Below are 26,150 nucleotides of genomic sequence, written 5' to 3'. Positions count from 1 at the left end.
TGGGCCCCCACCAAAGCAAATGATGCAGTACTTGCTGAGGCTTCTTCTATGTCTGCTCCTGCCAGCTTCAGTTAGACTTGGTATTTGTCTTCCCCTCATCGCTGCCAAGGTCTGCTTTGGAAGCGTGTCCATGTGATCTGGGGCTCAGCACTGACGCCTGCCCGCATGCAGATAAGCGGAGCCCATCAGGAGCTCTGGAGACCGCCCCATGGCCCTGCACTGGGAACCGGGGGGCTGCCAAGTCATCCTCCCACCCCCAAACCAGAGTTCAACCTCACCCCCCCACACAGAGAAGGGAGACCCACCCCAGAAGGGTCTTCCCTTTCCCGGCCTCCCCAGCCTCTCCCCCAGCCCTCGACCTTCCCCGGCCGCAGCGGGCGGGGCTCACCGGAGTCCTGGAGAAGCCGGGCTAAGCTCTGGACCAGCATCGCTCCGGGGGCAGCCGCCGCCATCTGTGAGGGGCAGGGAGAAGCGTCACCGTCGCCCAAGGCCCGGGCGGGGGCTGCGGGCAAACGGGCCCAGGGGACCCCCCGCCCGAGGCCACGAGCGAGGCCCGGAGACCGGAGACCGGCCCAGTCCGGGCAGCGCCCGCGGGGCTCTCCGCTCCGCCTCCCCCGGGGTCCCGCCCACTCGGGGCCCACTCCCGGCGGGGCTCCGGCCCGAGACCCTGGGGCAGCCCCCGCGCCCGGCCTCACTCACTCCCGCCTTACCATGGAGTCCGGGAGTCCCGGGCAGAGCGGCTCCCCCCGGCCTCACTCACTTCCGCGTTACCATAGAGCCCGGGAGTCCCGGGCAGAGCGGCTCCCCCCGGCCTCACTCACTCCCGCCTTACCATGGAGTCCGGGAGTCCCGGGCAGAGCGGCTCCCCCCGGCCTCACTCACTTCCGCGTTACCATAGAGCCCGGGAGTCCCGGGCAGAGCGGCTCCCCCCGGCCTCACTCACTTCCGCGTTACCATAGAGCCCGGGAGTCCCGGGCAGAGCGGCTCCCCCCCGGCCTCACTCACTTCCGCGTTACCATAGAGCCCGGGAGTCCCGGGCAGAGCGGCTCCCCCCGGCCTCACTCACTTCCGCGTTACCATAGAGCCCGGGAGTCCCGGGCAGAGCGGCTCCCCCCGGCCTCACTCACTCCCGCCTTACCATGGAGTCCGGGAGTCCCGGGCAGAGCGGCTCCCCCCGGCCTCACTCACTTCCGCGTTACCATAGAGCCCGGGAGTCCCGGGCAGAGCGGCTCCCCCCGGCCTCACTCACTCCCGCCTTACCATGGAGCCCGGGAGTCCCGGGCAGAGCGGCTCCCCCCGGCCTCACTCACTTCCGCCTTACCATGGAGTCCGGGAGTCCCGGGCAGAGCGGCTCCCCCCGGCCTCACTCACTTCCGCGTTACCATAGAGCCCGGGAGTCCCGGGCAGAGCGGCTCTCCCCGGCCTCACTCACTTCCGCGTTACCATAGAGCCCGGGAGTCCCGGGCAGAGCGGCTCCCCCCGGCCTCACTCACTCCCGCCTTACCATGGAGCCCGGGAGTCCCGGGCAGAGCGGCTCCCCCCGGCCTCACTCACTTCCGCGTTACCATAGAGCCCGGGAGTCCCGGGCAGAGCGGCTCCCCCCGGCCTCACTCACTCCCGCCTTACCATGGAGTCCGGGAGTCCCGGGCAGAGCGGCTCCCCCCGGCCTCACTCACTTCCGCGTTACCATAGAGCCCGGGAGTCCCGGGCAGAGCGGCTCCCCCCGGCCTCACTCACTCCCGCCTTACCATGGAGTCCGGGAGTCCCGGGCAGAGCGGCTCCCCCCGGCCTCACTCACTTCCGCGTTACCATAGAGCCCGGGAGTCCCGGGCAGAGCGGCTCCCCCGGGCGCACTTCAGTACTGCGCTACCATAGAGTGACTCAGAGCCACCTCCCGGCAAGAGCAAAACGTAGCGCTGGGGTCACTCCCCCCCGCCCTCCACAGACCCCCCCCGCACTAGGAGCCCCTCGGCTCCACTCCGTCCTCCCGCTCTACAGACCCCCCCAGGACCCCCCACGCCCCTTCACTCTGGAGACACCCCGCCCCCAGCGCAACCCCGCCCCCGCGAGCCCCCCCCGCCCCGCGGGGAGCCCCACACGCGCGCTGCCCGTGGCAGAGCCCTGGGCAGACGGACGGTCCAGCCCGGCCGGGCTCGGGAAGCGCTCCGGGGGACGTGCCCAGCGAGCCGGGCCCCTGCGGCCGAAGAGGAGCCGTGGTCGGGCGGGAGCCCCCCGGCGAAGGGTGAGCGCCCCAGCTGCCGAGCGCGGCTGTCCAGCCGAGCCGCGAAGGGTCCGGCCCGCTGCAAAGCGCCCCCAGCCCCAGCTCCAGCCCCCGGGGCGCGGACACGCGGGCTTTGGCCCCTTCCCGGGGTGCTCGGCGCTGGTCCGCGGTCTGCAGCGCGGCGAGGATTCACCCCCCCGGCACGGGTAGGGTCGGAGACGCGCAGCGGGGGCGGGAAGTGAGGGGACCCCCCGGGTAGTGCTAGCGGAGTGCAGGGACACCCCCCCGCGAGGCTCGCCAGCTGGGCGCTCACCCCACCCTGCCGTCCTTGGCCGGCCCCCGCCCGGCAGGGAAGTGGCGGAGAAGCCGGGCTGCAGCCCCGGGATCCCGGCGTGAGCCGCGGGATCCGCACGCCGCTCGGCTGTGTCGGAGCCCAGGTGTGACTCCGGTGTCTCCCCCACCCGCTCGGCGGCTTCACGCTAGTTCCGCCTGCCGGCGTCCCGCCGCGGCAGCGATCCGGAGCCGCCCGGCGCTTGGAGGGGGCGGATCGTCCTTTGCGGACCAGCGAGGGGCGGGGGCGCCCGGCTGCGTCCCGCTCTCACGGGCGGAGCTGGAGCCCTGCGCGGGGCCGGCTGTCTGGGGCCGCCGCCCGCGGGGCTCCGGAGAAAGGGCCCGTGGGTTGCTCTGCGGCCCCTGGATCCGCAGGGACACGCTGCAGCCCCCGCCCCGCACGGAGACGGCTCCCCCGGCCGCCGCCGCCGCCGCAGCCTACCTGTGGCGGTGGCGGCGCCGGCTGGCGGGGCTGAGCCGGGGCACTTGGTGGGAGCGACTCTGGCCGAGCGGGGGGCGGCGGCGGTGGCTCCCTCCGCCCCTTATATGGGCCCGGGGCGGGGGTGGGCGTGCAGGTGAGCTCCGGCCGCGCTCCGGGCAGGCTGTCAGTGCGGGCGCTGCAGCGGGTTCCTCGGGAATCAGCCCGGGGTAACACCCCCAAGTCACCGATCCGCGGCGGTCACAGCTGCCCACGCGGCCAAGGCATGAGCCGCGGGACTGCCGCGCTCTGTCGGGGGCTCGGGCCGGACCCAGCGCGGGCTGCCCTGGGAGGGATCGGCTCTTGCCCAGCGGTCCCCCACAGTGTGACGGGACAATACGTCGCGTTATGCGGCCAATACACATCTCCCGGAGCGTTTTTGTGTCGTGCCTTTATAAACACCAGTCAGCGAACCCAAATCCCCCGCCGGATGGTCCCGTTATCCGCACTGACCGAAAGGGAAAGCGAGGCGACGGGGAAATGTGCGACTAAGAGCGCAGGGTGTGTTTGTGGCGGGGCTGGGAAGGGAACCCAGATCAGCTTGGCTGCTTCTCGGCCTTTGCTGCAGGGAAGCAGCTCCCCAGCTGCGCTGCTGTCCCCTGGCGATAGACCTGGCCTGGGAGACCATGGGGGGCCCAGGGCTGTGTCCTGCCTGCATGGCTCCACAGCCCCTCGGGTGCGCGGTGCACGACACGTTGCACGGTACCTGGTCGGTGTGGGGAGAGAGCCGGGGAAGCGGGGAGGGGAAGGGTGGGGGTGGGGGTGCAAATGGTGTGATGGGAAGGGAAGGGGAGCAGGAGGCAGATAGGCACGTGAGGGGGTGGGAGCAGGTGAGTGTATGTGGCCCTATTAGGGGGCATGTGTACAGTGCGGGCTGCAGCCTTGTGTGTGTTCTGGGAAGGGGGAATTGTGAGGCTATTTGCACCTCAGTGTGCACAGACCAGCCTGTGGGTGTGGCGAGGGCGGGAACGAAAGCGGGGATTGCAGGTGCCAGGGGTGGGAGTGGACCTGTGACCAGTGTGCACAGACCAGCCTGCGGGTGGGGCGGGAACGAAAGCGGGGGATCGCATGTGCCAGGGGTGGGAGCGGGCACCTGTGACGGCAGCGCGCAGGGTAACGCGGGGAGCTGGCCCCGCGTTTGCGGTGCGCGGCGCCTTGCGGGCCGGGGGAAGCCAGTCGCTGGAGCTGGTGTGGCAGCCGCGGGAGGCGTGTGTCTCCAGGCTGTCGCCTGTGCCGGAGGCCGCCCCAGCCCTGCGTGACTCACGGCGGCCGGGCTCGCCGCTCGCGGCGCGGGATTTCCAGCGCAGCCAGGCGGAGCGGAGCCCGATGCGGTGGGTGGCTGCGTGGCTGCTGGAGAAGCGGAGGCGGCGGCGGTGCCTGACCCAGCCGCCCTCCCTGGCCCCCAGCAGGGACATGGCCGCATGCTGAGCACTGCCCGGCGGCGGCCGGAGCCTGGCGGGAGGGAGTCCTGCACAGCGCCGTGTGTCCTGGGTCCCTTGGCCGGAGGCGAGCGGCTATCCTTCCTTCTCCGCGGTTACGAGGTACGGTACTAGCTCCTCTCGCCTCCATCGCCCTTTCTCGGCAGCTGCGCGGCCGTGGCATTGACACAGATGTGTGGCCAGGAGCCTGTCTGGGGTCCCCGATCGGCAGCTCCTCCAGCCTGGGCTGCTTCCCCCCCGCCGCGCTCAGGGGCGGCCAGCCCTTGTTGGGGGTTTGCCAGTGCCACCTGTCCGTGTTACCGCGGGCTGCTGCCCTGCGGGTTTCTGACGTGAGCTTGCACCCTTTCCCAAAATGTCTGTGCTTGAGGGACACCCCGCTCCGGTACCAGCGAGGGAGCCCTAGGGAGCGGACAGCATGCAGGGGCGATTAAGCAGAGGAAAAGGTTTGTGAGCCACTGAACATGAGACAGCAAAATTACAGGGCTATAGCAGGTGCACAGGGCATATAGGTGGGTCCCTGCCTCCCAGTGCTGCAGGCTCCTATGTAGCATGGCACCTATGCAGCCTGCACAGGGTCCTCCTCTCCCATTGCTGTAGACTCCTGCCTAGACATGGCACCAGCACAATGTGTTCCACTGTCCCAGAGCCATGGAGTCCCGCACACAGCTGGCCTGTGAGTCTCACCTTCTGGTGCCACAGGCTGGCTCCTATGTACAGGTGGTGTCTGCACACCTGATATCTGCACTAGTGCTTCCTGATGCTGCGTGCTCTGTGTTTTCATGAAGCGTCTGTGCACCATATCCTGGGTCCCCATCTCCCAATGCTGCAGGCTTTCATGCACAGCCTGATATTTCTCGGAGTCTCCGGTCACATGCAGTACAGTCTGATCAGCTTGTGGCTCAGGCATACACACAGTGTGCATGTGAGGCATACGCAAGGTATTGTCAGTGTCCCTCTCTGTTCCTTTCTTCCTGAGCTGCATGTGACCCTGCCAAAGCTACCCAGAAGCCCAATTGTCCAGACCTTCCTTTTAATTGCCTCTTGTGTTAATACCTCATCATCTCTGCATGATTTCTCTGTCTAGATCAGACCAGTGCTCCATCTAGTCTAGTATTCCGTCTCTGACGGTGGCAATTATTGGAGGCTTCAGGGGAAGGTGTAAACATCCAAAGTGAACAGTTGTGGATATCCTCCCCACAGGCTACCCTGTCTAAAGTAACCATCATCCATGTAAATGTCGAATCCCTTTCTAAATTCTGTTGTGCTCTTGGTTTCTCTGATATCAGTGGCGATGCCTTCCATCGGTTAATTAGGTGTTTCATAAAAAGTTTTCCCCATTCCTTAGTATTACATTTGTTAACATTTTCACTTTCATCCTGTGTCCCCTTGTTCTTGTGTTATGAGAGAGGGGGAATAGGAATGCAGAATCTATCTTTTCAGTTCTGGTCAGGTTCATATACTATGCCTACCACCTCAACACCTCTTCTTTATTTTTATGTTTCTGTTGTATCCCCTGTTGTTCATCTCCTCTCTGAACTAAACAGTCCCAGTCAATCTCTCTGCATAGGAAAGCCTTTTCAGGCCTCTAATTATTTTCCTCACTTGTCTTTGAACTCCTCCTCTTTCTCCTTTTTCTAGCTACTTAATCTACCGTCTGCCACCTAGATTCTCATACTGTTTCTATCTCCATCCCTCTGACTGCCTCCTGGTTTTATGTCAACCCACTTAGTTGGTGCTGCTGCTCTTCATGGGATTATAGATGTTAAGAGATGGAAAATGTCTCTTAGACCACATCAAAATTCCTTTTCCAGGGAGCCTGGAAGCCTGGGAGCCTGGAACAGAATTGTTCCCCACAGGAAGAAAAGGAGTACTTGTGGCACCTTAGAGACTAACAAATTTATTGAGCATAGGTTTCAGAGTAGCAGCTCACTTCAGCTTTCGTGAGCTGCTCAGATAAATTTGTTAGTCTCTAAGATGCCACAACTGTTAGTCTGTATTCGCAAAAAGAAAAGGAGTGCTTATGGCACCTTAGAGACTAACAAATTTATTTGAGCATAAGCTTTCATGAGCTACAGCTCACTTCAGCTTTCGTGAGCTGCTCAGATAAATTTGTTAGTCTCTAAGATGCCACAACTACTCCTTTTCTTTTTGCGAATACAGACTAACACGGCTGCTACTCTAGTTCCCCACAGGGTTCTTTCCAGTCTCATTTTCAGTGTACCAAGCAATGGAGCTCCTATCACTTTCCTGAGGAGACAGCTCCAGAGCCTGGCAAATATTCTTACATAGCTAGATAAGTGTATGTGCTACAAAGTCCCTGCCCCCAGGAATTTGGGTGGTCAGACTTGGCCTTCTCACTGTGCCCTCCTTACAAAGACGATCACCCATTTCAGACCCAGTGTTACTTCTGATCCAGAAAAATGTAGAGGAGGGGTGGCCAGCCTGTGGCTCTGGAGCCATATGCGGCTCCTTGCATACAGGAGCTACAGGCGCCAACTTTGCATTGTGCTACAGGGTGCTCACTGCTCAACCCCTGGCTCTGCCCCAGGCCCGTACCCCACTCCACTCCTTCCCCCAAGGCCCCTTCCCCTGAGTCTGCAGCGCCCTTGCTCCTCCTCCTCTTCTCCCCACCCCTCCGAGCCTCCTGCACACCACAAAACAGCTGATTGCGGCGGGCAGGAGGAGCAGGGATTGAGAGTTACTTCCTGATCGGTGGTGCTGATGGCAGGTGGGAGACACTGGGGGGATGGTGGGGGGGAGCTGATGGGGATCTGTTGATGTGTTACTGTAGCTCTTTGGCAATGTACATTGGTAAATTCTGGCTCCTTCTCAGGCGCAGGTTGGCCACTCCTAACGTAGAGGACCAAATTCAGAGGTGGTGCAGGTTAAACTCCTTACAGTGAGACTATCTTAAACCTACCTAGAACCTATTCTTCCAATGGAGAAGAAATCTTAGGGCTTCCATCCTGCAGGTTGCTCCAGGAGGAGGGATCCCAGCACCAGCATGGAATCCCACTGAAGTAAATAGAGAACTGTGCAGTGGGAGTTGCCTAAGCTACAGTAACATGCCTCCTTTAATTTATATCCTCACACCTCTCTTGTTAGTTGCTTTCCTCGCTGTCTTCCTCTTTTCCAGCCCCTCAGCGTATGTTACAATGTAAACAGGTTCCCTTCCACTCAGGTAGACTCTGGGCCAACTTTAGAGCAGAAGTATGTGAGTGTGGAGGCTGTACGTTACACTTGGGTAACTGGGACAGGTTCAAGCTAGTGTAATTCATAAGCCAAGGGGGACAGGAAAAATGTGAGCTACATCAGCGCACACTCTTGTAGACTTTAATTCTTAGCCTCCCCTTTGAATCTGGTCTGCTGTCATGCTTCTATTATTGTAAATTAATTACATCAGGAATGCTGTATCATGGACCTAGAGACAACTTTGTAGACACTAAAAGGATGAAGGTCTTGGTGTTTAAAATTTCTCTGACTGTTATTTTTTCTTGTATCTCTCATACGAAAATCCATGTGGAGACCTTACCAGACAGGGATGTTCACATTCCCTTGTAGATCCCTCTGCCACAAAACTTTCCTTATATTAAGTCTGAATTTCCCTTTCTTAATTTCAGACTGATCTCATTACACAAAGTAAAACTATTTCCCCATGGTATTTCTCCCCCCAACCCCACCCCCCACTGTTCCTCTGATATTCTTGTTAACTGCTGGAATTAGCCTACCTTGCTTGTCACCATGAAAGGTTTTCCTCCTTCCCCCCCCTACTGGTGATGGCTTATCTTAAGTGAGCACTCTCCTTACAGTGTGTATGATAAACCCATTGTTTCATGTTCTCTGTGTGTGTGTATATAAATCTCTCCTCTGTTTTTTCCACCAAATGCATCCGATGAAGTGAGCTGTAGCTCACGAAAGCTTATGCTCTAATAAATTTGTTAGTCTCTAAGGTACTCCTTTTCTTTTTGCGAATACAGACTAACAGGGCTGCTACTCTGAAACCTGAACCTCTTGAGTTACACTTTGTTGGGCCACCTGAAAAAAAAAAATTCCTTCACCAGTGTTTACACCCATGAGATCTTTCTATGCTGCTGGCATGTTCTCTCCACCCCCTGCCTTAGTCATCACTTACCCAAACTAGACTGATTTAGCTCTTAACCTCTCTTTCTAAATCAATCCCTGCAGCCCTCAGACTTGTTCTTCTCTAAACTCCTTTCAGGTTATAGGATAATCGAAAATACCCTGTGAGAATGGTAGAAGACCCACAAGAATGATTAAAGGATCAGAAAACATATAGACTCCAGGAACTCAATCCAGTTAGTTTAACAAAGAGAAGGTTAAGGGGTGACTTGATCACAGTCTGTAAGTATCTTCCTGGGGAGCAAATATTTGATAGTGGGCTCTTCAGTCTAGCAGAGAAAGGTCTAACATGAGCCAGTGGTTGGAAGTTGAAGCTAGACAAATTCAGACTGGAAATAAGGTATACATTTTTAACAGTGAGAGTAATTAGCTATTGGAATAATTTATCAAGGGTCATGGCGAATACTCCACTCACTGACAATTTTAAAATGAAGATTGGATTTTTTTTCAAGATCTGCTCTAGAAATTATTTTGTAATTCTATGGTCTGTGTTATTCAGGAGATCAGACTAGGCCCTTATGGCCTTGGAATCTGTGAATCAGACTAGGGGTCTGTCTGGCTCAGAATCCTGTCTCTGAAAGTATCTGATAATAGCTGTTTCAATGGACAAGGAGAGGACATATTCCATACAAATCCCTTATCCTGTTGTTAACCTCACTAACAATTGGCCTCAATATATTGTGGTGCTGAGTTCCATAGGCTAATTATGCCTTCTGTAATAAAGTGTTGTTTCCTTGTATAGGCTTTACTTTTGCTGCCATTCAGTTTAATTAAGCACCTGTTCTTATGTTGGGAGAAGGTAAGGAAAGGTACCCATTTTGCCTTCTCTCTGCCATACCTTACTATACATACCTTTATCATGTCCCCTCTTAAACTGAACAGCCCCAGTCTCTTCAATCTGTCCTCAAACAGATATTTTTGCAAGCCTCTCATAATGTTCATTGCTCATATCTGATCCCCTTTACTTCTGCTCTATCTCTGTTTAGCTAAGATGACCAGAACTGAATACAGTATCCTAGGGGAAAGTGTCCCATGGATTTACAGAATGGCATTGGAATATTTCCATTGATCTCCATCCCATTCCTTATACATCCTGACTTTGTGTTTGCTTTTCAGACTTCAGTTGCACAGGAACAGATTTCTATTAAGTTGCCCAGGTCTCATTCCTGAGGGGTTACAGCTATTTTAGAACCCAGTGAGGTGTGTGAGAGGTTCAATTTCGTGTGGGTTCTAATGTGCATTATCTTGCATTTGTCAGCACTGAGGGTGAAATTCTGGCTCTGCTGAATTAAATGGCAAAAGTCCCATAGACTTCAGTGGGGCCAGGATTTTGCCCTGAATTTCATATGCCCCATACTGCCCATTCACCTAACTTTGTGAGTTCCCTCTGAAGTTCTTCACAGTCTTCTCCAGTCTTGACAACCCTAAATAATTCTGTGTCATCTGTACCTTTTGCCATCTCCCTGCTCACTGTCTTTCCAAGATCATTAATAACAACACTGGTTGGTGGATCCTTGAGACACCAATTGTTAATGTCTTTCTGGTATTGTAGCCAGAATTGATTGCAGTATCTCACACGAGGTCCCACTAGAGCCACATGGAAAGGTTTTGGTCATCTTCTTGTCAGCATGGCCTGTATGTGCAGCCTCAAAATTGCAGTGTACTTCTTTGTAGACATATCACACTGCAGTTGTGTCACATTTTCTGTCTAATGTTTTTGCCTCCATGGGTATATCCTGTCACACCTCTGGAAATGATTTAATAGAAGATGAGAAAATGAGTCTTGTGCAATGTACCTGAGTTGACCTAACTTTCTAGTGTAGACCATCCTTGAGAGAAGGTGATGGATATGTGAGTGTTGTCAATTGTTTTGTAGATATTTGGGGCATGCAGTGACGTTGTCTTTGTGAGGGAGTGGGAGTTGGCGTATAGGGAGGTGACATCCATGAGAGACGTTGTTAATATTGCAGTTTCTGGAGAAAGCCTATTGTGTCCAGAGGAATCTGGCCATTTGTGTGGTGAGAAAGTCTGGGATACATACCCTAACGCACATTTTCCAAACAAAGACACTCCACCAGAGTAGTAGATCACATCATGGAATGGGCCACCCAAATACCCCAGGAGAACCTGCTTCTATACAGAAAAAAACAACCGCATACCCAGCCGCATACCCCTAGTTGTCACCTATCATCCCACTCTGGCACAATGATACCTGGGGTATCATTAAACAACAACCTTCATGGGTGACGGGTAAAAACCCCTTGGAGAAGCTAGCCCCACCGACCCCACCTTCTGCCTGAGGCCCCATCCCTCCCCCCCACCCACCCACTGGAGCCCCGAGGGCCCCCACAATCACAGCTGGAGAAGCCCTGGCCAAGCTGCCCCAACCTCCAGGGCTGCACCAGGTCACGACGAGCCGTGCTGGGCTGCTGGGCAACCCACGCCCCAAGCTATTCCAGGCAACCTGCTGGCCCAAGCCCCAAGCCACTCTGGGCCACCCGCGGGCCCGAGCCCTGGGCCACCCGCTGGAGCTGAGCCCCCACTGGCTTCAAGGGAGAGGGGAGTAAGGAGGGATGTGGTGGGTGGTGGGGTCTCATGAAACAGCGGGGAGTGGAAGGTTGCAGCTGACAGGTGAGGAGGGATGCCTTGAGCCATGGAAACCTCTGTGTGGGGCGCTGGAGTGAAGGAGAAGAGGTACAGAGGTTTTGGTAGTGCCCAGGAGTCCGGTGGTGGCCGCACCAGGGGAGGCTTAGTGTCCCCTGGCCTGTTATACCTTCCGCCCATGACAACCATATTCAATGGAGACCACATCCTGAAATAAATCTTTCCCGAAGCTCTGCTACTGGCCTTCAGACAACCCCCCACCACACCAAGCTCATCATCAGAAGCAAGCTCCCCACAGACCAGGACACACCCACTCAAAGCGGCACCAGATCCTGCCAGAACAGATGCAAACCTGCAGATATTTTTCCACTTGTATGATGATCAAAACACCCCGCAACCAGAGGTGGATTAATTTTTATTGGGACCCTGGGTTCAAACAACATTTGGGCCTCCAGAACATGGGAGGGGGCGGGGGGAGGAGGGTTAGGCCAAGGGGGCCATGGCCCTCCCACTTTTCAAAGTTCTGCTATGAAACAGGGAGAACAGGAGTTCCCAATCTCCCTTCTTTATCCCATTCAGTATTTTAGCTACTTTTCTCATGTCCTCTCTTCTTCATCTCCTTTCTAAAGTAACAATCCCAATCTTTTCAATCTCTCTTCATAGGAGAGTTTTTTCAGGCCCTTTATCATACTCGTTGCCCATCTCTGACCCCCCTCTACGTTTACAGTATACTGTGTGAGATGGGTTGGCTGGGACTGCACTCACGATTGTACATGAGGCCACGCCATTGATTTACGTAAGGGAATTATAATATTTTCTATGTTCTCATTCCCATCCCTTATGCTCTTCACATCTTGTCTATAATTCCAAAAAGAAAAGGAGTACTTGTGGCACCTTAGAGACTAATAAATTTATTTGAGCATAAGCTTTCGTGAGGCGCTACAGCTTACGAAAGCTTATGCTCAAATAAATTTGTTAGTCTCTAAGGTGCCACAAGTACTCCTTTTCTTTTTGCGAATACAGACTAACACGGCTGCTACTCTAAAACCTTTATAATTCCAGTTGCCCATTGAGCAGGGGTCTCCATTGAGCTGTCTACAAAGCTGCCCAGATCCCTTTCCTGAGTTGATACAGTTCATTTAGAACCCTGGAAAATGTATGAGAAGTTTAAGATTTTTCTTCTAGTGTTCATTGCTTTGCATTTATCAACACTGAACCACTTGTCTTTGTGTTACCCATTGCCCTCGCTTGTTTAGGTCCCTCTGAGGTTCCTCACAGTCCTCTCTGGAATTAACTCACCTAATTAACATGGTACCCTTACCCTGCCTACTCCCATCCCACCCTCTCCGCATCATGGCTTTCTTGGTTTATTCCTCCCATAGGGGGTCAACTTCTTATCTGCCTTTGCACAAGTACATGTGGGAGTGCGAGCACAAGGAGTCTTTTCTCCTCTTGTAAGGGCAGAGTACAGGAGCAATCCCAGTGAGCAGGGACAGCTAAGCCCTTGCTCCTTGCCTGGTACAAGCCATTTGGAAAGGGGCAGAGAGATGTCCGGGCTATGTCCTCCCTTCCACACTGGCTAGTGGACCAGGGCAGGCACCGAGCAGAGCAATCTGTGCCATCCTGATGGAGCTCTCCATTTGCTCAGCACAAAATGATAGTCTCGCACTGCCAGGTGCTGGGGCTGTCCAGTAAGGGGACATGTCTTGGCTGAACGGGAGATACAGAGCCCTTTGCATATGGCAGCCAGTGGAGGGATGAAGGGCCACAAGCAGGTTAGTGCTGCAGGTGACAGATTGTCTTGTCCTGCTCTCTCCCCCCAGGTTATGCCACTCTCCAGGTTTGCTGGATGCCTGCACGTAAAAGAGAAAGGTTGAGATTTGCCAAGACTTGGCATGACGGTCCTTAGGTCCTGAACCAACATGGCAGCTGGAGAGTCCCCTCCCACAGGAGGCGTCTTCATCAACCTGCAGCAGGTGAGGTGGAAATCCAACAGCAATGACTCTGGCCCTTCCTAGGGAGTCCTATTCTTGCAGAACTGTGTGCAGAGATCTGCCTGTGCTCTGGCCAGGGCATTCACAGCATCTGGGGATGTCCTTGTTGGTCTCCCAAGTGTCCCATCTGCTCTGGCCTCAGGCCTCGGTGAGAGCAGGAAGTCAAAGTGGAGAAGACAGTGCACCGGTTGGGCTTTGCTTCAATGGCAGCTGTATAGCTGAAGCCTTTTGAAAGTCAGGTTTGCACTCCCTGCCCTATAGGGCTGGCTGACACCTCGGTACTGAAGTGAATGACTGTGACAGACAGACAGATGGGCAGACTCTGATTTGGAGAACTGAGGAAACTTTCTCATTGTAACCACTCACTTGTGAAAAGCGTTTATATGTGGGGTCTTGCACTTCTCAGCAGTACCACAGCTTTTCTCCCCACTTCTCCCTCTGTTCCCATCCTCCTCCTGCCTCATGGTCCTTCTGGGCAAGGAGAACCGGACACAGCTGGCTGCAGCACGCACCAGAGCCCGTGGGGGTGCTGCGCAGTCACATCAGGTGCTCCTTCTTTCAGGACAGAGTAGAGGGCCTGCTGGGTCTGATTTCTATGGGGCGCAGGCCAACTGGGGTTCCCAAATCCCTGGGCAGGCCACAGCAGGGTAGCAGCTCCTGGCAGCTTGCAGCAGTGCTCCCAGCTGGGCTGCTGGGGCTGAGAGCTGGCTGGTAGTGCGTGGGGGAGGTTGGCTGAGGCCATTTTGCTGCCTATTCCAGTTCCGCCCAGACCGATCTGTCACAGTTGGGCCTCCTGTTACCATGGAAACAGAGGAGTCCACAACAGCTCAGCACTGGCATTTCGAGCTGTGCTGATGGAAAATTTTACCAGCTGCTTCTGCTTAGGAAGGGGAAGGGGCAGAAGTGCCAGAGCTTAGTGTTCAAGCTAGTGTGGTAGCCTCTGTATAAGGACAAATCAGACCAGGGTCATGTGCATCCTGAGATAAAGGGGCAGCAGGTGAGAGATCCCTAAGGAAGCCAGCAGGGTTCAGACTCCCCAGAGACTAGGGGCACAGGCCTCATCAGAGAGGGGAGAGTGTGGGGCAGCCAGTGTCATAGGAGCAACTGTGGGGAGGAAACCTCACCTCTGAGTTCCTCACTCACTGGGCCCTGAGAGTGGGTTTGAGACATTAGCGCCTCATCCCTATTGAAAGAGGAAGCTCCAGGACACAGGACCACCCCCTTTACATACCTAAGGGAGCAGCAGGAATATAGGGTGAAAACTAGCACGGACTCTGCAGCTGCCTGAACTGAGCAAGGAGGAAGTTCCAGCTAAAAACAGGATATGTTCCATATCTGTGAGAGCAATTAGGCAATGGGATGGACCACTCACTAGTAGGTGATGTAGGCGCCTTCCCTGGGGAAAGACTGGAGCAGCGCAGACAAGGTACTAGTGGCTGTGATGATGAGGAGAGGACATTGGGATGTGGGGGGTCCAGGTTTGGGGACCCTGCTGTGTTTTTTTTCTGGCTCTCAGTTCAGATTGGGGTTCTGCCCCCAGGTACTTTCATAGTCTGCATCACTGTGGTGTGAGTAGCTCTACAGTGTTTTCTGCTTCCTGGTAGTTCCTGAGCTCATGCGAAGTGGAGTGCCATTTGTGGGGCCCTGAGATCTGGAGAGCTATACAGGGTTTGATTGCTATCCGGCGATTTCTGTGCAGGACAGCGATAATGCTGAGGAGGCCTTTCCCCCCACCGAGGATGATGAGGATTTGGATAAGACCTTGTCAATCAAGAGGTTTGGGGACCTGATAAGCAAGTCAGCATCAAGGGATCTGGAAGAGCAGAGACGCAACTACAGTGAGAGAGATTTTGAATGTATGTTGGTTTGAACACTCTACCTGCCTGCGTGCCCACAAATGTCCATCAGACCAAACCCCTCTATACCCTAGGGCTCAGTCTGGTCTGCAGATCTCAGTAATGTGCTGTTTACCTCCTTCTTGCAGACTGTTAAGGAAGTGGTTGCATATACTCAGTTTCAGCCCCATGCCTGTAGCCCCCATTCTCTGTCACCTGCTTTTTATTGTCACCTCTTGTGTAGAGATTTAGCCACTTTCAGTCCACAGGATAGCATTCCTCGGAGGCTGGGAATCCACTCACCTCCTCACTCTGGCAGCTGGGAACCATCATGGCAATTTCCACACAACTTACGTTTTCTGTTTAAAAACATTTCTGGATCTTATGTCTGTGAAGAAACTTCCAAATGTGGCCTAAAGCCAAGCTGCCTTCCTGAATCTGCAGACAGACAGCACCAAAGCTCCTGGTGCCACAGGTTTAGGCATCCCTATAGGTTTCTCAATAGCAGCCATGAAACAGGCCAGAATCATGTTCTGTGCAGTGGTGGTGTAGCCACCTCAGTCTCAGGGTATTAGAGCGACAAGGTGGGTGAGGCAGTATCTTCTACTGGACCAACTGCAGTTAGTGAGAGACAACTTTTGTTGTTTCTCTCACCACCAGAAGTTGATCCAATAAAAGATATTACCTCATCCACCTTGTCTCTCAGAATCATGTTAGTTTCATTCTACAGCTGCTTGGGGAACAGCAGGAGAGGCAGGCATGGGAGCTGTTCACAGAAGGGTCAGAGCAGCAGAGGCTGCCCTCAGCAGCGAAGGGTGAGGGACAGAGAGAGAAGCCAGTAGATTTAGTCTTCTGGTTAGCAAGTGTCTGGCAAATTTTCCAAGCTTTGGGGTTTCACTGCATGTCAATTTCAGTTTATTTTCCAGTTTAGATTTTGAGAGACAAAATCTCAGATGCGTCATTAAATTTCACATGTATCACACATGCTGCCTTCTGGTTGGCCACTCCTTTGGAATTTCTGTCAAACAAGCACTGATGTTTCTGTTTGTTATAAACCACTCCCAACAGCCGCTTATTGATCATGCTTCCATTTCCCCCTAGATTCCATATTTTCAAAACATCAGTGCACACAATCACCTGCACATGGAGTTGCTGAGCACTAACAATTCTGCCTTAAGATGACAGAGTCTAACACCTGTATAGATTAGTGATCGAACTTCCACTCAGAAGTATCACCTGCATACACAAGTGTTAGTGCCGGAAGTGTGTGCATGGAAGTGTTTGCTTGTGCCACCAGGACAGAGGTTTCTCTGAAAAACTGACTCTAGATTTTTAGTGACTTTTCTCTTCATATTTGTCCAATATTTTGCTGGAGAGAGAAGGAGTGTCTTATTGAGTGACTGAGACTCAGTGACTGAGATGCTCATTCCTCTTTCCTTTTTTGGAAGTCAGGACCACATTTGTTTTCCTCTAGTCTTCTGATGCTTCTCCACATTATCCAGGACTCTTCAGAACTAATTATCAGTGGGTCAGTAAATTCATAAGCTAATTCTCTTAAGATCCTAGAGTGACATCATCTCAGCCCATGGAATTGTTTATGTTCAGATTTTACAAGTGTCCCCTGCTCATTATACAGGCTCTTCTTTCCAGATGGATTGTTCAAACTCCTTTTCTATATTTATCTTGTTGAAGACAGATTTAAAAGGAGCAGTTGAGTATCTGAGCCACCACTGAGGTGGAGATGCCGTGGAACAGGGAAGGAGAGGGTGTGCTGGGTGCACACAAGGGGGCAGAGGGACAAGTTGGGAGGAGGTACCGTGGTGCAGGTGAATCATGGGAGAATGTGCAAATCCTGAATTTAGAAGAGAGATGTGGTGGTTTTAGCTCTGAGATGTACTTTCTTGTTACGAATGCTCAATCCTGACTCAGAAGACCCAGTGCAGAGGTCAAGCGTAGAGTTCTTCTCTTCCGGTGGCCAGGCAGGCATATGTCAGCCCTTTCTCAGCACTGTTTTGGGATAGAGATTGCAGAATCTCTTGCCCTTGGCAGGCAGCTCAAGCCTTCCATCAGGTCAGTGTTCAGGTTCTTTGTCTCAGCTTAACATGCCACATGATGACCCATTCCAGTTGGAGCTGCAAAGGGAAGAGACTGGGCCTGCACCTTTGTTTGTGCCTTTATGCTGGTGAAAGAGCCTGCCTGTGTAAAGTGCTTTGGTCCCAGTTTGGTTTTGGGCATGAATATTTAACTCAAATGGCCAGTGAACATTTTGGGTGAAGGAAACTTTTGTTAAAGAGTAAGAGCTCAGCTCCTTCAATTGATGATGTCTGAGAGCTCATAATAACACATCCCTGAGGCACACTTCTTCCCTGCCAAAAAGCTTCTCCAGTAGAACCAGGGCAGGGCAGACTCAACAATCCTGATATTTCTAGGGGGAAAACCAAGCCCCAAAAACAAACAAAATCCCCCCTGCCCCCCACCCCCCCAAAAAAAACCCCACCACCACAAAATGCTTGAAAAACCAAACCAAAGCAAAACTGGAACAACAGTGAACCTGGCCATCTTGTGAGCAGAGGAGGGGGTGCAAGCTCTCATTTTAAACTGTCCTTTGCAGGCCACTTTTCAATCCAAGCAGATTTTATTAGCTTATTTTAGGAAAGAGGGGAAAGCCTGAAATAAAAGTGGATTACAAAAAATGTGGCAGAAAGAGCTGCCGTGTAGACCCAAAGCTGCAAACCCTGAAGAGCCACTGGTGTTTTGGTGACTTCCAGCTGCCTCTCTGGCTGTCTCAATGTCTCTGCTCCAAGTCCCACAGAGTCAGTGTGTCTCCAGCAGGTTGTCTCGGGGAGGCTCTCTGTCTCCAGTAAAAACCCTGCAAAAGCAGCTTTCTTTCCTTTCATGTGGAATGATGCGTTTATGCTTCCTAGTACAACAGTGGGGCGGCAATTAGTGTTTTGAGGCAATGCACAGTAACGCCGCTAATTTCTTCTTGTTGCACAGTCCCTGTAACTCCTGTCGCTTCACACCCAGCAAATTCATTTCTGCGGATTGGTTGAAACTAAAGGCTTGTCTCTTCTTGTTTTAGATCCAGATTTTTAAAAAATAGCCTTCCATTGGTACCTGCAGGCCCAAGTCCTGTCACACAGGTGACTAAGGACCGGATTTGCACCTGCAGTCAGGTACTGGGCCGCCTACATGGTGTTGCTCTCACAGTGCACCTGGAATTAGAAGACCCTAAAAGATGTGGCCCCTAGCATTTTTGTGGACAGAGGAGGGCGGTTGGTAAAAGGTCCACCCCACTTCTACCAGGCTAAGGAGCACAGGCAGCCTGTTGGCTTTGAAGCTCTCAGTAGCCCACTGGCTGCCTTTCAGGAGTGCCTTCCCCGGCTGTGTAGCGCACTGAGCAGAGACAGCTCTGTCATAGAGTGTAATGATGGGCTAGTGAGGGTTACCAAGCAGGCCTGGCTCATATCCTTGCCACATAGCTAAGGAGGTTTGCTCTGGCCCTGTGGGCTGCTCCCCTGGCCCTTGATCCCCCCGTCCATGCAGTTTCCTGGAGTGGTTTCTGAGGTGCCTGGTGGTGTTTGTCCCTGCTGCCTCCTGCCCCGACTCTCTCTGTCTTTCTCAGTCCATCGCCAAACCTCCCACCACATCCACCATCCCCTTTCCACTCACCTGCCTCCTGCCCTGAAGTTCCAGAAGAGGCTCCCCCATGCCAACCGGAGGAAGAGGAGAAAGAGAAAAAAGAAAAAAACCTCGGTGCCCCCCTCAGACATCACTCCCACCATCCAGGAAGTGGAGGAGGAGGAGGGGGACAAGGAAGAGGAGGAGGGGGACGAGGAGGAGGAAGGAGAGTCGGAGGCAGAAGAGGCCCCGGAGAAAGAGGTCTCACCAGAGTCAGAGACAGAGGCTCATGAGAAGAGGGACACTCCTAAGCCTGAGCCCCCTAGCAAACCAAAGGCAAGGCTGGGGTGGGAGGGGCCGAGGGAGTCTGGCAGGCTCCACCACTGGGTGCCGGGGGTCAGTGAGGGGTAGAGTCTGGGATGGGCCATGCTCTAGGTGGTGAGAGGAGCTGAGATAGTTCACACCCTGGAGAGGAGGGGCTGGGATGGTCCATTCCCTGGGTGGCATAGGTCTGGCTGGCTCTATACTGTGGGTAGCAGTGCTTAGTGGGGAGGGTTAGGTCTAGGATGGCCCACATCTGAGGGGAGCGGGGGGGGGAGATCTAGGACCATCCTTTCCCTGTGGGGAGGGTCTGGCTCGCTCATGCAGGGCAAGGTCTGGTTCTTGTGCTCAGACTTGTCTCCTCTCTGCAGTTCACCATTGGGAGTGACGATGAACCCTGCAGTGCCGTGGCATCTGCACAGTTCCATGTGGAGAAGGAGTGTGGCAGCATGTCCCCGATGCCACACCGCACGGACCTGCTGCAGGAGACGGGCCTGGCCTCTCTCGGCAGGTAGGATGGACTTGACCTGGGGCTGGCTGGTTGTTCAAGACATGGGCTCATTAAGTAGGCTTGTTTATTTAGACTCCGATTCAGCTGGTACTTAAGCATGTGCCTAAGTAAGTATAGGGGTAGTCCCACTGAAGGTCAGTTAACAATTTCAGCCTATTTTTAATTCAACAGTCAAATCAACAAAGCAGGCATTCAGTTCCTCATAACATCAAGAGGTAACATCCTCAGATTCAAACAAAAAGGTTCTGGGTTCAAATTCCACATGGGTGAAATCCTGGTCCAGCTGATAACATTTGCAGATGATACAAAAATTGGGGGAGAGGTAAAGAATAAAGAGGACAAATCATTGATGCAGAGCAATCTGGAGCACTTGGTAAGCTGGGCGCAAACAAACAATATGCATTTTAATATGGCTAAATGTTCCTAGATGCATGTATTTACAAAGAATGAAGGCCATCCATGCTGGATGGGGGACTCTCTCCTGGGAAGCAATGACTCTGAGAAAGATTTGGGGGTCACGGTGGAGAATCAGCTCAACATGAGCTCCCAGCATGATGCTGTGGCCAAAAGAACTAATGGGATCCTGAGATGCACCAACCCAGGAATTTCGACTAGGAGTGGAGAGATTATTTTACCTCTGTATTTGGCACTGATGTGAATGCTACTGGAACCCTTCACCCAGTTCTGATGTTCACAGTTCATGAAGGATGTTGATAAATTGGAAAGAGTTCAGAGAAGAGCCACAAGTATGATTAAAGCATTAGAAAACATGCCCAGGCCAGGTTTAGTGTAGACATGGCCTAGCTTTGTTTTCTAATGCTTTAAAATCCACATCCTGAGCGACGCAGTTACACTGACCTAATCCCCAGCTTCTCCCACTGCCATAGCTACACCTCTCACGCAGGTGGGTTAACTCCCCCGATGGGAGAAGCTCTCCTGTCAGCATAATAATGTCTTCACTACAGCGACACAGGTGCAGCGCTGTGCGTGAAGACAAGCCCTGATCGTCACAGACTCCAAGAGCTCAATCTCTTTCGCTTATCAAAGAGAATATTAATATGTGGTTTGATCACAGTCTATAACTACCCATATGGGGAACAGATATTTGATAATGGAGTCTTAAGTGTGGCAGAGGAATGCCTAACACGATCCAATGGCTGGATGTTGAAGCTAGACAAATTCAGACTGGAAATCAGGGGTACATTTTTAATGGTGAGAGTATTTAACTGTTGGAACAACTTACCAAGTGTCGTGGTGTATTCTCCATCACTGACCGTTTTAATTCAAGACTGGAATTTTTTAAAAAGTTCTGCTCTAGAAATTATTGTGGGGCAGGTCTCTGGCCTGGGTTATTCCGGAGGTCAGACTACATGATCCAAAGGGGTCCTTCTGGCCTTGGAATCTATGAATTCCCCTTTGACTCTGACACCAGAGACAGAGGCTGGGTACATCCTTGCATCCAAGCTCCCCTTCCTTACACTTCCCCTTCTCTCTCACCATGTGGGTTTGCCTGGGAAGGAGGAAAGGGTGCCAGCATGTGCCCACCCCAGTCCCCAAATCGCTCATTCGCTCAGCCAGATGGGCTATAGGACCCAACTGGGGCAGGGTCTGGATACAGCCTTCCTGGTTCCCAGGTACAGATGATCACCCCCGTGACTAGGCTCCCTTATCAGCATGGGTATCACCTGGGGACTGGATAGTCCCCAGCGCAGGTATCTGGGGGGCACCATGCCAGGGAGGGAGGAGCTTGCCTTTCCAGCCTGACTTTCCTTTGCGCCTGGTTCCTGACCCACAGACTGGGAAGCAGCGGGACAGGGCTTGTGGACACAGAGCAAGAACTGTGAGGCTGTGGGCCCATGAGGGATTTCCATCCCTTGTAAGGAAGGGGGGGCTTACCCTGTAGGGGAGGGAGCAGAAGCAGCTTTCACTGGGCCTCACTTCTTGAAGGGCTAAGGGCGAGCCCCCAGCTGTAGTTTGGGAGTCCCTGAGACATGCCTGCTCCTGCTTTTCAGATAACTGGGTCTGAGGTCAGGGCTTGGGGGGACCCTTCAGCCCAGAGGATGATCTCATGAGAAAAGACCTACAAACAGGAGTTCAGACTGGGAACAACCTCTCCCCCTTCCATCCCACCCCAGTGCTGCCAGCTCTGCTTTGCTGCTACTGCCAGGTTCCCTGTTTGTTTCCTCAGCCTCCCGGGGCCCAGAGAATGTCCGTCTCGAGGATGGGACAGGCGCAAGCCCTGGAACCAGGTGGTGAGCGGGCAGAGGGTGAGTTATGACCTGAAGGAGCGGATGTGCATCGGCAGTATGACCACTCTGGAGAGTGCAGTGTACCAGCGCGTCCCCACCGATGAGGCCGAGGCCCAGATGCTGGCATCTGCTGACCTGGACGACATGAAAAGTGAGGCCCTGCTTTGTGACATTTAATGTGCCTCCTGTACAAGTGTCATCCACCCTCTGCCCAACCCGTAGATATCAGGCCTGGACATTTCTCCCCCCCCGGGCCCATCCCCCTGGGCGTCAGGCCTGGGCATTTCCCACCCCCCAGGCCCATCCTCTTGGTTGTAAGGCCTGAGTAACCCAGCCATACCTTCCCTCCCCACTTTGTGTCAGCCCTAAGACTCTGCCATCCCCCGGGAGCTAGGCCTGGTGGTTGGTCCCCCCATTCCTTGGGTGTGGGGCAAGGAAACATGTCCCCTGCTGTTTCCCCAGTGCTGTGCTGAATTTTGGTTGAAAAGTTGAACCGAAGTCCTGGCAGTTCAGGGTGAGTGGCTACAGACCCCAGGGTCTTTGTAGCAGGAGTGGGGTGTTAGCACCCTTGGCTTGACCCAATTCCACCTGGTGGAATTGCAGTCTGCCTAGATTCTGCCAAGAGTTTCCTTTGGTGACAGGATTCTGCTTCATTTCCTGTCTGAACCTGGTGTGCAGGGGTGCTAGGATTAGGGGTTATGAGGATGCGGCAGCACCCCCTGGCTTGACTGTAGTAATAACCAAATATATGACAGGTTTCAGAGTAGAAGCCGTGTTAGTCTGTATCCGCAAAAAGAAAAGGAGTACTTGTGGCACCTTAGAGACTAACACATTTATTTGAGCAGAAACAACTCTGACATCATAATCAAAAAGGCTGACAAAGGAGGTGCTGTCATCATCATGAATAGGTCGGAATATGAACAAGAGGCTGCTAGGCAGCTCTCCAACACCGCTTTCTACTAGCCATTACCCTCTGATCCCACTGAGAGTTACCAAAAGAAACTACACCATCTGCTAAAGAAACTCCCTGAAAAAGCACAAGAACAAATCCGCACAGACACACCCCTAGAACCCCGACCAGGGATATTCTATCTGCTACCCAAGAAGCATAAACCTGGAAATCTTGGACACCCTATCATCTCAGGCATTGGCATCCTGATAGCAGGATTGTCTGGCTATGTAGACTCTCTCTTCAGGCCCTACGCTACCAGCACTCCCAGCTATCTTCGAGACACCACTGACTTCCTGAGGAAACTACAATCCATCGGTGATCTTCCAGAAAACACCATCCTGGCCACTATGGATGTAGAAGCCCTCTACACCAACATTCCACACAAAGATGGGCTACAAGCAGTCAGGAACAGTGTCCCCGATAATGTCACGGCAAACCTGGTGGCTGAACTTTGTGAATTTATCCTCACCCATAACTATTTCACATTTGGGGACAATGTATACCTTCAAATCAGCGGCACTGCGATGGGTACCCGCATGGCCCCACAGTATGCCAACATTTTTATGGCTGACTTAGAACAACGCTTCCTCAGCTCTCGTCCCCTAATGCCCCTACTCTACTTGCGCTACATTGATGTCATCTTCATCATCTGGACCCATGGAAAAGAAGCCCTGGAGGAATTCCACCATGATTTCAACAATTTCCATCCCACCATCAACCTCAGCCTGGACCAGTCCACACAAGAGATCCACTTCCTGGACACTATGGTGATAATAAGTGATGGTCATATAAACACCACCCTATACCGGAAACCTACTGACTGCTATTCCTACCTACATGCCTCCAGCTTTAATCCAGACCACACCACACGATCCATTGTCTACATCCAAGCTCTACGATACAACCCGCATTTGCTCCAACCCCTCAGACAGAGACAAACACCTACAAGATCTCTATCATGCATTCTTACAACTACAATACCCACCTGCTGAAGTGAAGAAACAGATTGACAGAGCCAGAATTGTACCCAGAAGTCACCTACTACAGGACAGGTCCAACAAAGAAAATAACAGAAGGCCACTAGCCATCACCTTCAGCCCCCAACTAAAACCCCTCCAACGCATCATCAAGGATCTACAACCTATCCTGCAGGACAACCCATCATTCTCACAGATCTTGTGAGACAGGCCAGTCCTTGCTTACAGACAGCCCCCCAACCTGAAGCAAATACTCACCAGCAACCACACACCACACAACAGAACCACTAACCCAGGAACCTATCCTTGCAACAAAGCCCGTTGCCAACTGTGTCCACATATCTATTCAGGGGACACCATCATAGGGCCTAATCACATCAGCCACACTATCAGAGGCTCATTCACTTGCACATCTACCAATGTAATACATGCCATCATGTGCCAGCAATGCCCCTCTGCCATGTGCATTGGCCAAACTGGACAGTCTCTATATAAAAGAAAAAATGGACACAAATCAGACGTCAAGAATTATAACATTCAAAAACCAGTTGGAGAACACTTCAATCTCTCTGGTCACTCGATTACAGACCTAAAAGTGGCAATTCTTCAACAAAAAAAACTTCAAAACAGACTCCAACGAGAGACTGCTGAATTGGAATTAATTTGCAAACTGGATACCATTAACTTAGGCTTGAATAGAGACTGGGACTGGATGAGTCAGTCCACAAAGTAAACTATTTCACCCATGGTATTTTCTCCCTCCCACCCCACCCACCACTGTTCCTCTGATATTCTTGTTAACTGCTGGAATTAGCCTACCTGCTTGTCACCATGAAAGGTTTTTCCTCCTTCCCCCCCTGCTGTGGTGAGGCTTATCTTAATGATCACTCTCCTTACAGTGTGTATGATAAACCCATTGTTTCATGTTCTCTGTGGTGTGTGTATATAAATCTCTCCCTCTGTTTTTTCCACCAAATGCATCCAATGAAGTGAGCTGTTAGCCTACGGAAAGCTTATGCTTAATAAATTTGTTAGTCTCTAAGGTGCCACAGTACTCCTTTTCTTTTTTACAGATCTTAGAGTGGCTATACTTCAACAAAAAAGCTTCAAAAACAGACTCCAAGGAGAGACTGCTGAATTGGAATTAATTTGCAAATGGATACAATTAACTTAGGCTTGAATAGAGACTGGGAATGGATGAGTCATTACACAAAGTAAAACTATTTCCCCATGGTCTTTCTCCCTCCCACCCCACCCCCCACTGTTCCTCTGATATTCTTGTTAACTGCTGGAATTAGCCTACCTTGCTTGTCACCATGAAAGGTTTTCCTCCTTCCCCCCCCCTGCTGCTGGTGATGGCTTATCTTAAGTGATCACTCTCCTTACAGTGTGTATGATAAACCCATTGTTTCATGTTCTCTGTGTGTGTGTATATAAATCTCTCCTCTGTTTTTTCCACCAAATGCATCCGATGAAGTGAGCTGTAGCTCACGAAAGCTTATGCTCTAATAAATTTGTTAGTCTCTAAGGTGCCACCGGTACTCCTTTTCTTTTTGCAAATACAGACTAACACGGCTGACTTTGTAAGACCCTTGTGAAAGCAACACAAAGCTTCCTTGCAACATTTCCTGTCTCCACATATACCTGTGTTACAGGCCTGGCACAATCTAGGCCTATGTGTCTTAATAAGAGAACACCAATTTCAAAAGATCAAAGGTTATCAAAGTTTTGGGAAGATTTACGGTACACTTTTTTGATCAACTCTCCCATTTACATCAATGAGGTCAGGAACGAAGTCCCTCTATTTTTTAATAGTAATACAAAAATTACACACACAGACTTCTCTCTCTCTCACACACACACACACGCACCCAGTTCTGGAAGCACTTAAGACAGGTGGCCCAGTGGGTTAAATTACTTGTTGCTCATCTCCTGAGTCTAAATCCTACTGTAAATTAGGTCACAAGTATTTGATGGTTGTTTCCTGTTACCCATTTTTTTGCACATCACAAAATTGGCATGATTGGCCATCTTTGCTTAACAGAGGCAGAAAAGGATTGGAACAGAAAGCGTAACTCATAGTGGAGATGATGAGCATAAGCAAAAGTGTCTGGGGAAGTTTAAACATCTGTCTGCTTGATCATACATGGCTACACAGAGTGTTTCGAAGTACCATATGCATATGGCCTCACAGGACTTATCTAGACCACAGCTCCACAAATGAAGGAGAGTAGGGCTGAAGGCCCAATACAGGCCTCTCATGAGGAAGTGATGGGGAAAGGCAGAACTAGGTCATGGTTCCACCCCTTGCTTCTCCACTGGCTAGAGAAAGAGAGTGAGGAACATGCTATATTTGGCAATGGTCCAATACAGCATACTTCCTTCCTCCCCATGTCACACAAACAGGTGCTATGGACATTATAGCTCTGAGACAGTCCTCTTTCTGAAGCTTCCCAGGCACAGAGCAGCTTTGTACCA

The 26,150-nt window shown here is 52.5% G+C and overlaps 2 protein-coding genes across 11 annotated transcripts in view; one reads left to right on the top strand and one right to left on the bottom strand.

The window, feature by feature from the left end:
- The window catches only part of LOC119863456 (serine/threonine kinase 11 interacting protein), a 40,740-nt gene extending 37,678 nt beyond the window's left edge, over nt 1-3,062 (bottom strand). For 2 of the 3 annotated variants that reach the window (XM_043504870.1, XM_043504871.1), the window contains exons 1-2: nt 711-799; nt 389-452 (exon numbers count right to left, since the gene is read on the bottom strand). In XM_043504870.1, coding sequence (XP_043360805.1) covers nt 389-452; nt 711-713 — 67 coding nt within the window. In that variant the 5' untranslated portion in view covers nt 714-799. Of the gene's footprint in view, nt 1-388; nt 453-710; nt 800-2,993 lie in introns of those variants that run through there. The other variant, XM_043504869.1, reaches the window with a different exon arrangement.
- SLC4A3 (solute carrier family 4 member 3) overlaps nt 2,101-26,150 on the top strand; it is a 77,179-nt gene continuing 53,129 nt past the window's right edge. The window contains exons 1-7 of one of the 8 annotated variants that reach the window (XM_043504861.1): nt 4,135-4,570; nt 9,725-9,808; nt 13,036-13,188; nt 14,906-15,062; nt 18,667-18,998; nt 19,355-19,494; nt 21,683-21,894. In XM_043504861.1, coding sequence (XP_043360796.1) covers nt 13,135-13,188; nt 14,906-15,062; nt 18,667-18,998; nt 19,355-19,494; nt 21,683-21,894 — 895 coding nt within the window. In that variant the 5' untranslated portion in view covers nt 4,135-4,570; nt 9,725-9,808; nt 13,036-13,134. Of the gene's footprint in view, nt 2,243-3,012; nt 3,127-3,182; nt 3,531-4,090; nt 4,571-5,552; nt 5,699-9,724; nt 9,809-13,034; nt 13,189-14,905; nt 15,063-18,666; nt 18,999-19,354; nt 19,495-21,682; nt 21,895-26,150 lie in introns of those variants that run through there. The other 7 variants (XM_043504862.1, XM_043504864.1, XM_043504865.1 and 4 more) reach the window with 7 other exon arrangements.

This window comes from Dermochelys coriacea, chromosome 11 (genome assembly GCF_009764565.3).
Source record: "Dermochelys coriacea isolate rDerCor1 chromosome 11, rDerCor1.pri.v4, whole genome shotgun sequence".
NCBI classification, from domain to species: domain Eukaryota; kingdom Metazoa; phylum Chordata; order Testudines; family Dermochelyidae; genus Dermochelys; species Dermochelys coriacea.
The sequence above is the reverse complement of the archived record's forward strand: the minus strand, read 5'-3'. Positions and strand labels throughout refer to the sequence as shown.